This window comes from Ostrea edulis, chromosome 2, assembly GCF_947568905.1.
Source record: "Ostrea edulis chromosome 2, xbOstEdul1.1, whole genome shotgun sequence".
In the NCBI taxonomy this organism is placed as follows: domain Eukaryota; kingdom Metazoa; phylum Mollusca; class Bivalvia; order Ostreida; family Ostreidae; genus Ostrea; species Ostrea edulis.
In genome coordinates this window covers 95,077,752-95,091,001 of record NC_079165.1, presented here as the reverse complement: position 1 = coordinate 95,091,001, position 13,250 = coordinate 95,077,752, and the positions used below count along the sequence as shown (strand labels likewise).

Genomic DNA, 13,250 nt, shown 5'->3' with positions numbered 1-13,250 from the left:
GTTATTGTTAGAAACAAAGGAAACATTACATAAGCTAAAAAAAGCTGTACAGTATATCATAAAAAAATATGTGTTTTCTTGATGTAACATTTTTGAATGAGGTTTTCTACAAAACTCTTATATGAGTAGGGATTGTACCAATTATAACATACTTTTTTCAAAAAATCACTTCAACTAAATGTCACAGTGACCTTAAAGTACAGTGTGACACACCTTCTACCGAAGATGCATAAGTTGACCAAGTTTCATGATTCTAGATCAAATAGTTTTCAAGTTATGAGCCGGACAGGGTTTTACCATATTTGGCCATATCTTCTTAATTAAGTCACAGCGACCTGGGCCCGGTTTTTCGAAAGCTGATTAACTTTAACACAGTGTTAACTCGGTGTTAACTTCTGTGTTAAAGTTAACCATGTGATTAACTGTTTTTCAAAATGCGAGTTTGCGTTAACACTGTGTTAACGTTGTGTTAACTTTAATCCACCTCCAGTACCTGTGTTAAGTCTTAACACAGTGGTTAAAAATGGCCGCCTACTTCATTTTCTGTCCACCTCAGACCAAAAATCATGAAAATTTCAAAGGCTTAGACATTCTGAGGTGTGTATTGATGCTGAACTATGACGGTGTGTTGTTTATGTTGTCATAAATTCATATATTCGTCAAATCTCATGAAATTACCTAAGGGGAACAGCTAATGGAAAAAACTAGTACAGTTGGATGATGGTGTTACACTTTTCTGTCAGTGGCAATATCTTGCACGCATCTATAGATACTTTTGGCAGAAACTTTCAATAAGGGGGGGGGGGGGGGGGGGTGTCAATAAAACTCGTATTATATTCACTTATATGAAATCCTGCAACAGGACCCATGCTTAAGATATAATTTTACCTAATTTTGGCTTCCAAATGTCAAAGTGTATGCAGGCCCTTAGTTCATGATGATAATCTCCATTGAAACACCAACTTTAAAAACACTATCGTTTGCACTGGCCTTGACCTTTTGAAAATCCCTTGTATCATTTACAACTGATTCAAATGAAGATTTGCATGCATGAAACGTACATACATGTATTTTCTTTTTGAAGGCTATCTAATATGAACAGTATTCAATTTAGGCTAATACAGAATAGTTGTTAACACAAACTTAGGAAGAGTTTTTCATTGTTGATATTCCAGATTAATCTCCCTTAGTAGAAATGGAGTGGTGGATCAAGTGTTATGTTTAAAATAAAAAGAATATTAAAATAAATAAATGCATAAAAAGTACATAGATATAAAATGCTATAGATATGTATGTGAGCAGACTATCATAAGGTAAATTTATTTATCATTTTCTTCATGAATATCTTTAACTGTTTTGGGGAAAATAAGACTTTTAAAGAGTATTAAAAAAAAAAAAAAGTTAGATGTTCTTAGAAATTTAGAATTTTTTATAGGCTAGCATCGTCGTTAAACCCCTCCCATAAATTTTGTCCAATTATGAATCAAACAATATAGAAAACCATGTTTTATTTCCTAGTCCAAAACATGTAGCACCTCACCCCATTATTTCTGACAACATACGTTTACTGTTATTTTTACATGCAAAGTCTGACACCCCCCTTCCCCGCTTCTTCATATCATAGCACCAGTGATTGGTAGTTGAAATGTAAGCTTGAACTGAACCCGTATATTTTACTGATAAAGGATGAAACCGACCCCCTCCCCCATCACGCAACTTAGGATTTTAGGTTCGGCTCGTACAGAACAACTCATTTTAGGAGGGGGGGGGGGGGTGTATAAATTATTTTGTTTTGGCTTGTCAAGTATTTTCAGACAATTGTGAAGTCAACTTGTTCGACTCCCTATAAACCCCCACTTTGATAAACTATGCAATGAGCCTGTTTTCTACAACATAAGCACCGTTTTTCTCAACTAGGCTTCTAAAGGCCTAGTATATATCATTATATCCAATACCTCTATGATTATTCAAATTGAATAGACTAATAAATGCATTTATACAAGTATAAGTGCATGGCTCACAGTCACTGTCATGTATTTTGAAACAAAACAATACATGAACATTTCATCAGCTATCTCCCACAAACAAGACTTTTATTTACTCCTGCATTCTTATTGTTTACATAGGAAGTACATGTGCATTATGGGTAATCAAATGATTAGCAAGTGGTTAACTCGGTTAACACAGTGTTAACTAATCAATGTGTTAAATTGCTTTCGAAAAACAGAATTTAACCATTGTGTTAGCTAATCACTTGGTTAGGAGTTAACACTGCGTTAAACTTAACCACTGTGTTAAAGTTAACCAGCTTTCGAAAAACCAGGCCCTGGTTTTAATGTGCGACACACCTTCTACCCAAGATGTATCAACTGACAAAGTTTGATTATTCTAGGCCTTATAGTATTTAAGTTATGAGCCGGACACGAAAAAGCTAACAGACGGACGGACAGACGGACGGACATGAAGGCCATAACATAATACGGCCCGTCTTAAGACAGGCTTATAATAATATAATTATATTATACCAACAATATATGACTATTTTGGACTTGTCCAAGAGTCAGAAGTCAGGGTTGTGAAATTCACAATTTCAGTACATTCCTTTCTGCTTTTCCTAAATATAGATTAAATTGACATTGATATGTATACACACCTGAAAATGAAAGTACAACTGCAGATACTTTAAAACTGGACATGTATTTCAATAAAAGAAATAACTGTGGCTTTCATTTTTCAGAAGAAACATATAAGCAGTACTACATATTCTCTAAACATGCAAACAGAAATACTAAATGTAAAACTTACTTCTTCATTTTTATTGTCATCATCTGATTTCTTTTCATCTTCCTTCTTGTCATCATCTGATTTCTTTTTATCTTCCTTCTTTTCATCATCTGATTTCTTTTTATCTTCCTTCTTGCCATCATCTGATTTCTTTTCATCTTCCTTGTCTTTGTCTTTTTCAGCTTCTTCTCTGTGTTTCTTATCAATTCGATCCAGAAACTTTTCTATCAAATTCAAGGACAGTAAACTCTGGCTGAAAACTAACCTGTAAATGAAAATAAAGTTGAAGAAGTCTCCTGTTTTCAGTTCCATACATGTATTTGATTAAGAATACATTACTAAATCAGGAGTAACCACATTCATTTGTTAATGCATAGATAAAATGTAACGTGTCATATTTTGACTCTATTCACACTTTTTAAGCATCCTGTGACTTTCTCTAAAAGTGAACAAGATGACAATTTTGTGCATCGTGATTCATTTCCCTCTCTACAAACTGTAGGACATTCAGTCACAAGTCTTCATCTATGTCGAGATTTTGTACCCTCTACATGAATTCATGTAGGTCGAAATTGGGTCTTCCAAGTTATTCATCAGTTGAATAAGAATTTTCAGCAATTAAATAATCACAGTTCTGCCAACAGTTAACAATGGTATACACAGAGATGGTATCCCATGCAAGCTTAGCATATCAAATTGTAGAATTTAAATTAGTGCAGGGGTTTTCCTCTAAAAAGAAAATTCCAATTTTTGTTTGTAATTCAAATTTCGCCTCTTTCTTTTCAACATGGTCAATTCAAATAAATAAAATATCAATTACATGTGTCAGCACGACACGAATGCCCCCGCCTGCAGTAAATCCATCGAAGTATAGCATTGAATGTGGTATTTCAGATTGTATGTTATAAGCATCTTAATACAATGAAGAACTAAACAACAGTCATAAAATAATTACAACTTCATAAAAATCAATGAACTGGATCAAAACTTCAAACTCAATCTGCAACTCATCAATATACATCTGTATACAAAAAGTAAGTTCAATATCTCAAAGCTTAGAGAAAAAGGTCCAAAAAAGTGGTCAGAACAGTAATTTTTCTACCAACTCCATCAAAAATGAACAAACTGGAACAAAACTCAATCTCAATCTGTAACTTATCAATATACACCTGCCTACAAAAATATAAATTCAATATCTCATGGCGTTTATAAAAAAAAGTTCGGAGAACTGGGTGTTGTGGAAGGATGGACAAAGGTAAAACTATATGCACTGACCACTCTGTGGCGGGGGCATAAAAATCTTTACTTTTGAGATGAATTTTATTCAAGCTATTGTGACAATTACCTCTACCTCTCTATATTCATATGCATTAAAGTTCATCACAGTTCACTGCACAGTACATGTAGACTGATTGATTACTTGTGTAATTCAGGGTTCTAGTTTCAATGCATTGGCATTGTTATTGAGGGATAACAGGGATAAAGGTAATTTTACCTATTGTACCTGAAAATAGGTGGCAGATGGCAATAAGTAAGTTTGGCATTATAACAGTTTTTTGGGGGTTGTGTTGAGCATGTATAGACATCTGTTCTTCACATGTCACAGTGGATGTAAGGGCAGTGGTATACTGAGGCGACATTGTAGCCATGACCAATGTTACAGACAGACAGACCAAAATTAACATGCTATGTTCTTAATGAACCGCTGACAATATATTTAATAATGAGAATCTTACACTTTATCTCCTATTTCCTCACTCATCCGTAGAATCTCAAATAGCAGGACTAGTTTTCCACTGAGCTCTATTTTTTCCTCATCCTCTGGTTTGACATATTCTGCCCACCACTCTGTTGAGACAGGTTGAGGCCCCATTTCCTCCTCTGGCTCACCTGTTTATATGTGTCACAAATATTTACTAGATGATAACATCGGAAAGAAAAGTTTTATGTATTTCAATCTAATTAAAATTAGATCCTTTGATCCACTCATGTATATTGCTACACCAGATATTTCAATCTGCATTACCTAGGGATGCTAGCATATTAATTAAAGTATCCATGGCCCTGTTGTTCTTGAGAAGGAGAGTTTTCCTATATATTCCCATGTTAAACTTTAATCTCCTAATGTGGCCTCACCCTACCCTCAGGGACCACAATTAGAAAGCATTTGAATCTGCACTACCTGGGAATTCTTGCATATTGATATGAGTAATCATGGTCTTGTTTTCTTGAGAAGATTTAAAAAAAATTTTTATACTCTATCTTCCCATCAAACCTTTGATCCCTTATCAAGGACTCCATCCTACCACCAGGGATCATGATTCGAACAAATTTAAATCTGTACTACCAGGGATGCTTGCATATCAATATGAATATTCATGGCCCTGCTGTTATTGAGAAGATTTTTTCTATATATTATTATATTCCCATGTAAAACCTTGATTCCCTATTATGACCCCACCTTACCCACATTTTGAATCTGCAATTCCTGGAAATGCTTGCATTATCAATATGATTAATCATGGCCCTGTTGTTCCTGATAAGATTTTTTAAATTTTATCCTGTTTCCTTTTAAAACATTGATCCCCTATTGTGTTTCCATCCTCTCCCCAGGGGTCATAATTTGAACAAACTTCAAACTGCACTACCTGGGGATGCGTACATGCACATATTAATACGAGTATTCATGGCCCTGCTGTAAAATTTTGAAAGAATTTTCCTATATTCCAACATCAAACTTTGATTCCCTATTGTGGTCTCACCCTACATGTACCTCCAGGGACCACCATTTGAACAAACTTGAATCTGCACCACCTGGGAATGTTTGCAAATTAATGTGATCATTCATGGCCCTGTTGTTCTTGATAATATTTTTGAATTTTTTTTTCTATATATCATGGTGATATATAGAATAAATTTTCAAACTTTTCAAGCATGGAAAACTTTGATCCCCTATTGTGGCCCTACCCTACCCTACCCATGTCATAGTTTGAACAAAAATGAACCTACACTATGTCAGGAAGATTCATATAAATCTTTAACTTTGCCCCCACCCTATTTTTGCATTTTCTTGATTTCTCCGCTTTGGAGGGAGCATGTCCCTTCATTTGAACAAACTTGAATCCCTTCACCAAAGTTTGATTTGTGCCAAGTTTGATTGAAATTGAACCAGTGGTTCCTGAGAAGATTTTTAAAAGATGCCATAATTATATTTTTTACCAATTCTTGATTATCTCTTCAAAAAGGGTGTGGCATTTCATTTGAACAAACCTGAATCCTCTTTACCCAAGCACGTTTTATGGCAAGTTTGACTGAAATTAACCCTGTGGTTCTGGAGTAATCAAAAATGTTAAAAGTTTACAGACAGACAGACTTACGCTGGATAAAAAGTGATCAGAATAGCTTACTTGAGCTTTCAGATCATATGAGCTAAAAATTGATTCAAAAAATTTCATTGAGTATTGACTGCAGGTAGCTAACAAAGAGATTATATACTGATGTCAATCTGAGAATTTCACTGACTGCGGTTAGCTAATACTGACGTCAATCTGAGAATTTCACTTGACTGCGGTTAGGGCTATTCCAGAAATAAATACATGGGGAGGAGAGGCACCTTTTGTATATACCAAGCACCCATAAAAAAAAAATAAAAAATTGCCCCATGACCCATCAAATTGATAAAACTCATTTTACAATGACCCATCTAATTAAAAAAAACGTGGTAATGCCTGTGCGACATTGTATCACAGTAGTTCTGAAGAAACGATGTCACATCAACAATCAAAGGCATCTATGGCGGGAATGTTGGAAAGATTGGGAGTCCAAGTGATGCTATTATCATGAAATGGGTATGGATATGTTTTTCCACGAATCGTTCGTCTTCTAATGGAGGCCTCTATATCACCATCACACTGACTGATAAATATAACGCATCGGTACCCTCGCATAAATCAACCAAGGTTTGCCTATTTTTATTAGAAAACGGAATACCTATTGATTTCAAAATATTCCCAAGATCGATGCACAGTAAACTGTAATAATCTACAGAGTTCGCCGCCATCACGTCCCAAGGGACCCTACTAAACGCGCCTCTAATGTGAAGAGTGCTGTAATGGAAATAGAAAGTTATGCCTTACAAAGAGCGACAACTCGAATAGTTCTATGTTACTTCCAATTTCGAAAGCACGTTTTCAATTTTCCCTCCGACGTTTTGTAACCAACACGACAAGAGCGACAATAAAAATATTCTGAAAACTCAACACCCACGTGGCACACAATTAAAAAACAATAGAAACTACCCACTACCCATCATAAACATTTTTTTAACAGTCCAACCACGGACCAAATAAAATATGAAAAAATACGACCACCCACACAAAAAAATATTGTTTGCCACCCGACCCCCCCATTTGATCATTTCTGGAACAGCCCTTAGCTAATAAAGAGTTTACATACTGATGTCAATCGGAGAATTTCACTGACTGCGGTTAGCTAATAAAGAGATTACATACTGATGTCACCCCGTTGTCTTCTTGTGGTCCATTTCTTGACAACTTCGTCTTTCTTCCTACAATATTTCCAAAACATGTCAGCAGAAAGTACATAACATACATGTATATATACAAAGCACGTATTTAAAATTTTGTGCAATATATCCCCCACATCCTTCTTTACTACAGTTACTGAACACTGACTTTGAATCGCTGTCAGAGGCTTCCTCTTCCTGGTCAGATCCCGTTTTCGTTCTCTTGCTGCGGGTCTTGCGGCTTCCTCCGGAACAATTGGACTTCACAGAAACCTCGGATGGCGAGGACGAGCTGGAGGAATTGGAGGAATCGGAGCCGCCACCATCACTGTCATTGGAATCGTCCAAAAAGTCGGACTCGTCATCAAACATCATCTGTATATCAACAAAACAGGAACAATGCAATTGAATATTATACATGTATTTCATGCTTTCGAAGGTGTCACTGTACATGTATCACACCTTTACTGGTGTCCAGTCAGACTCCTATTTAAAGCAATCCTGTAGGAACAAAACTGTGATGTATGTCTCAGTATTAACCTTTTCCCTTGTTAACATCTGAACTAATCAGGAAACTTATTTTAGGCCAAAAATAAAAATGGATTTGTTTGATGTACTCCGACCGACCCGTCAAATTTGCTCCTACCCGATCATTTTTTTCAGGGGGGGGGGGGGGGGGGGGGGTTCCCTTGAAAAATAGAAAATTCTCCTTGCTTTAAAACTAAATGTTAAAAAATTTCATGTCATTAAAAAATAAACAAAAACACCTACCTACCGACCCACCTTGAAAAATGTGGGTTGGAGTACATCAAACAAAAATATTTTTAATGATGGCCTTATCAATTGGAGTAAAACATGACTACACAAATTTAAAACATGTCAAGTACTGAACATATTATATATACAGTGAAATTTAAAACATGTAAAGTACTGAACATATTATATATATAGTGAAATTTAAAACATGTCAAGTACTGAACATATTATATATATAGTGAAATTTAAAACATGTAAAGTATTGAACATATATTATACATATATACAGTGAAATTTTTGCCAGTTTAACCTTTTCCCTATTTCATCTTTTAGAAATGGACGAATTTCAGAACTGAGCAAAATTAATTTCAAATGCAATTGGGCAAAAATTTCTCTGTATACACTAACAGAATGAACAAGGCCAGACAAACACATGCAAATGATTTTGTGTATTTAACAAACCCACACCACAATGAATAAAATCAATTAGATGAAACATACATCCAATACCTTTCCCTTCAAGTTTTTTTTCTTTTTCTGTCTTATACAAATAAATGTATAGTAAATGAACTTGACTAAAAATCCATAATCCATCTTTTTTACGTTTTCCCCAAATGTAGTGTGGGAACATATTGGTTCTACTCTCTTTCTTCTTCAAGATTAAATATCTCAATATCATTAATATTCTTTTTTCTCCACACTGTTTTGTCCACTCAGGTGGACAGTATGTCTTTTCATCTGAACAGAACACACATGCATTTACATGCACAATCATTGGATTTTTGGTAAGCAAACTTTTGAATCAGTATAACATTCTTGTTTTCAATGAATTCATTTGAAAGTTTAGTTCTGTATTGTGACACTTATTTGACTGGCATGGTAAAAACCACCAACTTACTTACACGTGCATCATCTTCGCAAGCAATTCACTTACTCTCATCTTCCCCTTGGCGGATTTAGTTGCGACTGAACTGCGATCTAACAGATCGAATGAGTTATCGTTCTTGACTAAAACAAAATCTAACCAATCAGATAATGCATTATAATTTCTGTTACATGTGTATGTTTACAAAATGGAGTTCACAGATGGAAAACAATAAAAAATGTTTTGATATTGTACTCAATTTTGCAGAGTTTGTTCAGTTTATTTCAGCACATACTGTCCTTTATCATCATTTGGGCGAGTTACATAATCGATTATCTCTAGAAGTTGATCGTAAACCCCAATATTTTCTCCAAAAATCAGCCGTCTTTGTTTTTTAGACAAAATGTCATGGTAAAGGCGAAAGCACAGGCTAGACATGGGGGCCGCCATCATTCAAATCAAACTGTATATATGGCACCTTTTGATTGGATGCCTTGGAAAGTCAAAGCATTTTGAAGGCATAGAAATGTGACTAAATCCACCAAGGGGGAGATGAGAGTAAGCGAATCGGACACTTGGCTTGTGATGATGCATGTGTTCTACATTTTAATTGGATAATACTAAAATGTCTCTAACTCTCTTATGAATGAAGAGAATGGAATGATATTCATAGCATATGTACGTAAATATGGGCGACTCTCGATAACTCAAATTTCATAGGTACTTGATATAACTTCGGAGTGATCGGAAGTTGAGCCAAATCCTAAAATTAAAGGTCCAACTAATATGGTTCAGATTTCATAGCAACTGTAGTGCATGTTTACATCCTGGCACTGTTATGACACGTTGTTTTTCATCTTTAAAAGTAACTGACTTAATTTCAACACCAGGGAACATTATTTTGCATAGATATAAAGATTTTTCAACAAGAGGCCCATGGGCAACATCACTCACCTAAATCACCTTGACCCATATTTAAAGATTTTCCCTATATATTTGTATGTAAAACTTGCATACCTATTGTGGCCCCAACCTACCCTCGGGGGCCATGATGTTTACAAACTTGAATCTGCACTATGTCATGTCAGGAAGCTTTCATGTAAATGTTAACTTCTTTGGCCCAATGGTTCTTAAGAAGATTTTTAAAGATTTTCTCTATATATTTGTATGTAAAACTTTGATCCCCTATTGTGGCCCCATCCTACCCCCAGGGCCATGATTTTGACAAACTTGAATATGAACTATGTCAGGAAGCTTTCATGTAAATATGTACTTTCTTAGTCCAGTGATTCTTGAGAAGATTTTTTAAATCGGCACTGTCAGGAAGCTTTTAAGTAAATTGGTACTTTCCTAGCCCAGTATTTCTTGTGGAGATTTTTTTAAATCGGCACTGTCAGGAAGCTTTTAAGTAAATTGGTACTTTCCTAGCCCAGTGATTCTTGTGGAGATTTTTTAAATCGGCACTGTCAGGAAGCTTTTAAGTAAATTGGTACTTTCCTAGCCCAGTATTTCTTGAGAAGATTTCAACTCTTGACTCCCTACAAATCTTATCAGGCTGCTGCCCTGCACATTAATTACCCCTTGTGCCCTTAAGGTAAAATGGCTGCTGCAGGCAGCAGTTGACAGTGTGTTATGCAACTACCTGACATACTTATACATGTATAACACATTTAAATACATGTAGTCACAGTTTTCTACAAAAACAAATTCAACAATTCTTTTCAAATTCGAACATGATATACATGTATATTGTACTTTCATATACAAATCCATTTACCTTATTTTCTTGACGAATTTCATCCATCTTCATGACCCATGGATGTGTCCAGATTCGCATTAACGCCTGGTAATCGGCAAACAGCTTGGCCCCACGGTTGGCCCTTGGCGCAGAATCTGTTCCAAATCCAGCTAAACGCAAGTAGTTTTCATACAGAGATATCTGCATTGGTGATAAGCGAATAGCGATCACATACTCATGTTTTGGAGGCAAATACTTTGTAAGTGAACTGTAGTCTTTTCTCTGTAAAGAAGAGCAATTTATCACTTAGGTACAGTGTGCATGAACATATATTTTGTATGCATGTACATGTATATACAAGATTCCTGTGCACACACATATTAGGTTGCATATCATTTTAATACAAATTCTGATAAATGTAATTAAAAAACCAAGTTACAAAACATTTCATGCACAAATTTTGCTACACATTTGTACATGTAAACGTAATACAAAGATAAGTAAAACTATAACTTACAGTACATAAATCTGATTCAGAAACTACTTTCATAGACCATCCTCTTTACTCACAGTAAAATTACAGTACCTGTACACATCCATTCAGCTTCTCATGGAGGATGTGAGCTCGTCTCTTCATGATCTTCACATCGTGAGCTGTAGAGTCAGCACATTGTCCATTTGTGATTGGGTTGACAAATCGGTTGCGAAACTCTTTGCTTGTTCCCAACAGATTAGGTTTTACAAAATTGACCATGCAGTGATCTGAAATATGAAAAGATGCCATCAGTAAATGGGATGAGCAATCTATTTTTACATAATGCTACCAGTGAGTAGGACAAGTAGAGAGTGCAGGGAAGGGGACTCTGTTATACCATCCCTCAATCACCAGCGACTTCTTTCTAGGACTTCGAAATTTCTTTGATAAAAGACCACAATTTCTTTTTGAATGATTTTGGTTAGTAAATTTTTATGAAGAGCTAAAGTAAAATTAAAAATCCCAAACAAATTCTATGAATGTTCTGGGAAAACTGTGTGGTTGACTGGGTTTTTAGTATTTGATTGCCCGTATGCACCTTTACTTGCAATGGTGAGTAACTAATCGCTAATCGCAACCCCAAGTAATAAAGAATCTAAATAATGTAAACCAAATATTATACATGGCATTCTTATTCACAAACGGATGATGAAAAATTAGTGGCCATTTCATATTTATTTATCTAACGATTGTTTACAACTTTAGATCAACTCCAAAATTGTGTATAATGTCATTGCGACTGGTTCTTGCACATTAGTCACTTAATTTCGTATTCGTTAGTTTCACTCGGGGTCTACATACTGACCCTGAAGCTGGTAATTCTTGAAATGTTTTTAAACAAAAAGTTATATTTGCTTCAAACGTACAAAAAGCACAAAAAATTTAACCTCTGTTCCAAGAATTCAAAACAAGTCAAAAGAAAAGAATCCGGATCTGTGTCTTCCAAGCAGGGACAGTTTACACAGATTTACTTATACTTTGCTTTGCAACCTGTTATATATCACATTATTTACATACTAACAAATTTTGCTGGACCCATGGAACACAAACTCAGTTGTTTTTTCAAACTATTTTTTAGCATCTCCAATAATTTATTTCCCCATGGACCACAAAAATTTAAAGAGTTTGTTTCCCAACCCTAAAAGATGTTAAAATTTTTGGTGAAAATTGGTCCTGTAGTTTTTGAGAATACATAACTATCAAAGTTGACAATGGGCCAATAGGATGGGCACAAATAGCAATAGATCATCTGAGCGACTCAAGTGGCTTAAAAACATCAGGGGCCTAATGAAACAATAATCTCAACATTCCTTTCACCATGATATAAAACAATTACTAACATTCTATCAGGTTATTCTGTAATGGAGTTCCAGTTAGCACTACTCTTCGTTGTGACTTGATCTTGTTCATGGCCTTGGATATGGCAGACTGGTCATTCTTTAGAATATGGCCTTCATCACACACAACTAAATCTGGTCCTGTACAAAAAAAGATACACATCTAATCTAATAATTTCAAAACAAGGCCACTTTCACTTTGCTGTGCAAATTATCAGAAATCATTTGATATTGACCTACACTGTATGACTCCAAATTCACATCCTCATCTAACCTGCCATTACTTTAGCAAGCCTGACACTGATAATCTCTACAAGCCTGACACTGAGATCTGTAATGATGATCTCTACAAGCCTGACACGGAGGTCTGTAGTGATAATCTCTACAAGCCTGACACTGAGATCTGTAATGATGATCTCTACAAGCCTGACACAGAAGTCTGTAGTGATAATCTCTACAAGCCTGACACGTAGGTCTGTAATGATAATCTCTACAATGTCCACTACTTTGTTTGTAATACAAATTTCTTTGGACAAGATACCACAGTACAGCTAAGTTTCTGACAAAATATTTTAGAAACTGATACTTGGCATATCATTGCTTTCTTTAGAGAGGAGATTCAACTTTCAAGACACCTCGTTTAACAAAATGACTTTACCTAGAACCACAGCATCTGAATTAACGAGGTTATACTGTACATTTAAGTTGAG

The 13,250-nt window shown here is 35.4% G+C and overlaps 1 protein-coding gene across 3 annotated transcripts in view; it reads right to left on the bottom strand.

The window, feature by feature from the left end:
* The window catches only part of LOC125682554 (transcriptional regulator ATRX-like), a 52,844-nt gene that overhangs the window by 11,831 nt on the left and 27,763 nt on the right, over window positions 1-13,250 (bottom strand). For 2 of the 3 annotated variants that reach the window (XM_056155614.1, XM_056155616.1), the window contains 8 exons: window positions 12,544-12,681; window positions 11,255-11,430; window positions 10,708-10,950; window positions 8,567-8,602; window positions 7,479-7,684; window positions 7,296-7,351; window positions 4,521-4,674; window positions 2,806-3,049 (listed from right to left, as the gene is read on the bottom strand). In XM_056155614.1, coding sequence (XP_056011589.1) covers window positions 2,806-3,049; window positions 4,521-4,674; window positions 7,296-7,351; window positions 7,479-7,684; window positions 8,567-8,602; window positions 10,708-10,950; window positions 11,255-11,430; window positions 12,544-12,681 — 1,253 coding nt within the window. The remainder of the gene's footprint in view (window positions 1-2,805; window positions 3,050-4,520; window positions 4,675-7,295; window positions 7,352-7,478; window positions 7,685-8,566; window positions 8,603-10,707; window positions 10,951-11,254; window positions 11,431-12,543; window positions 12,682-13,250) is intronic. The other variant, XM_056155615.1, reaches the window with a different exon arrangement.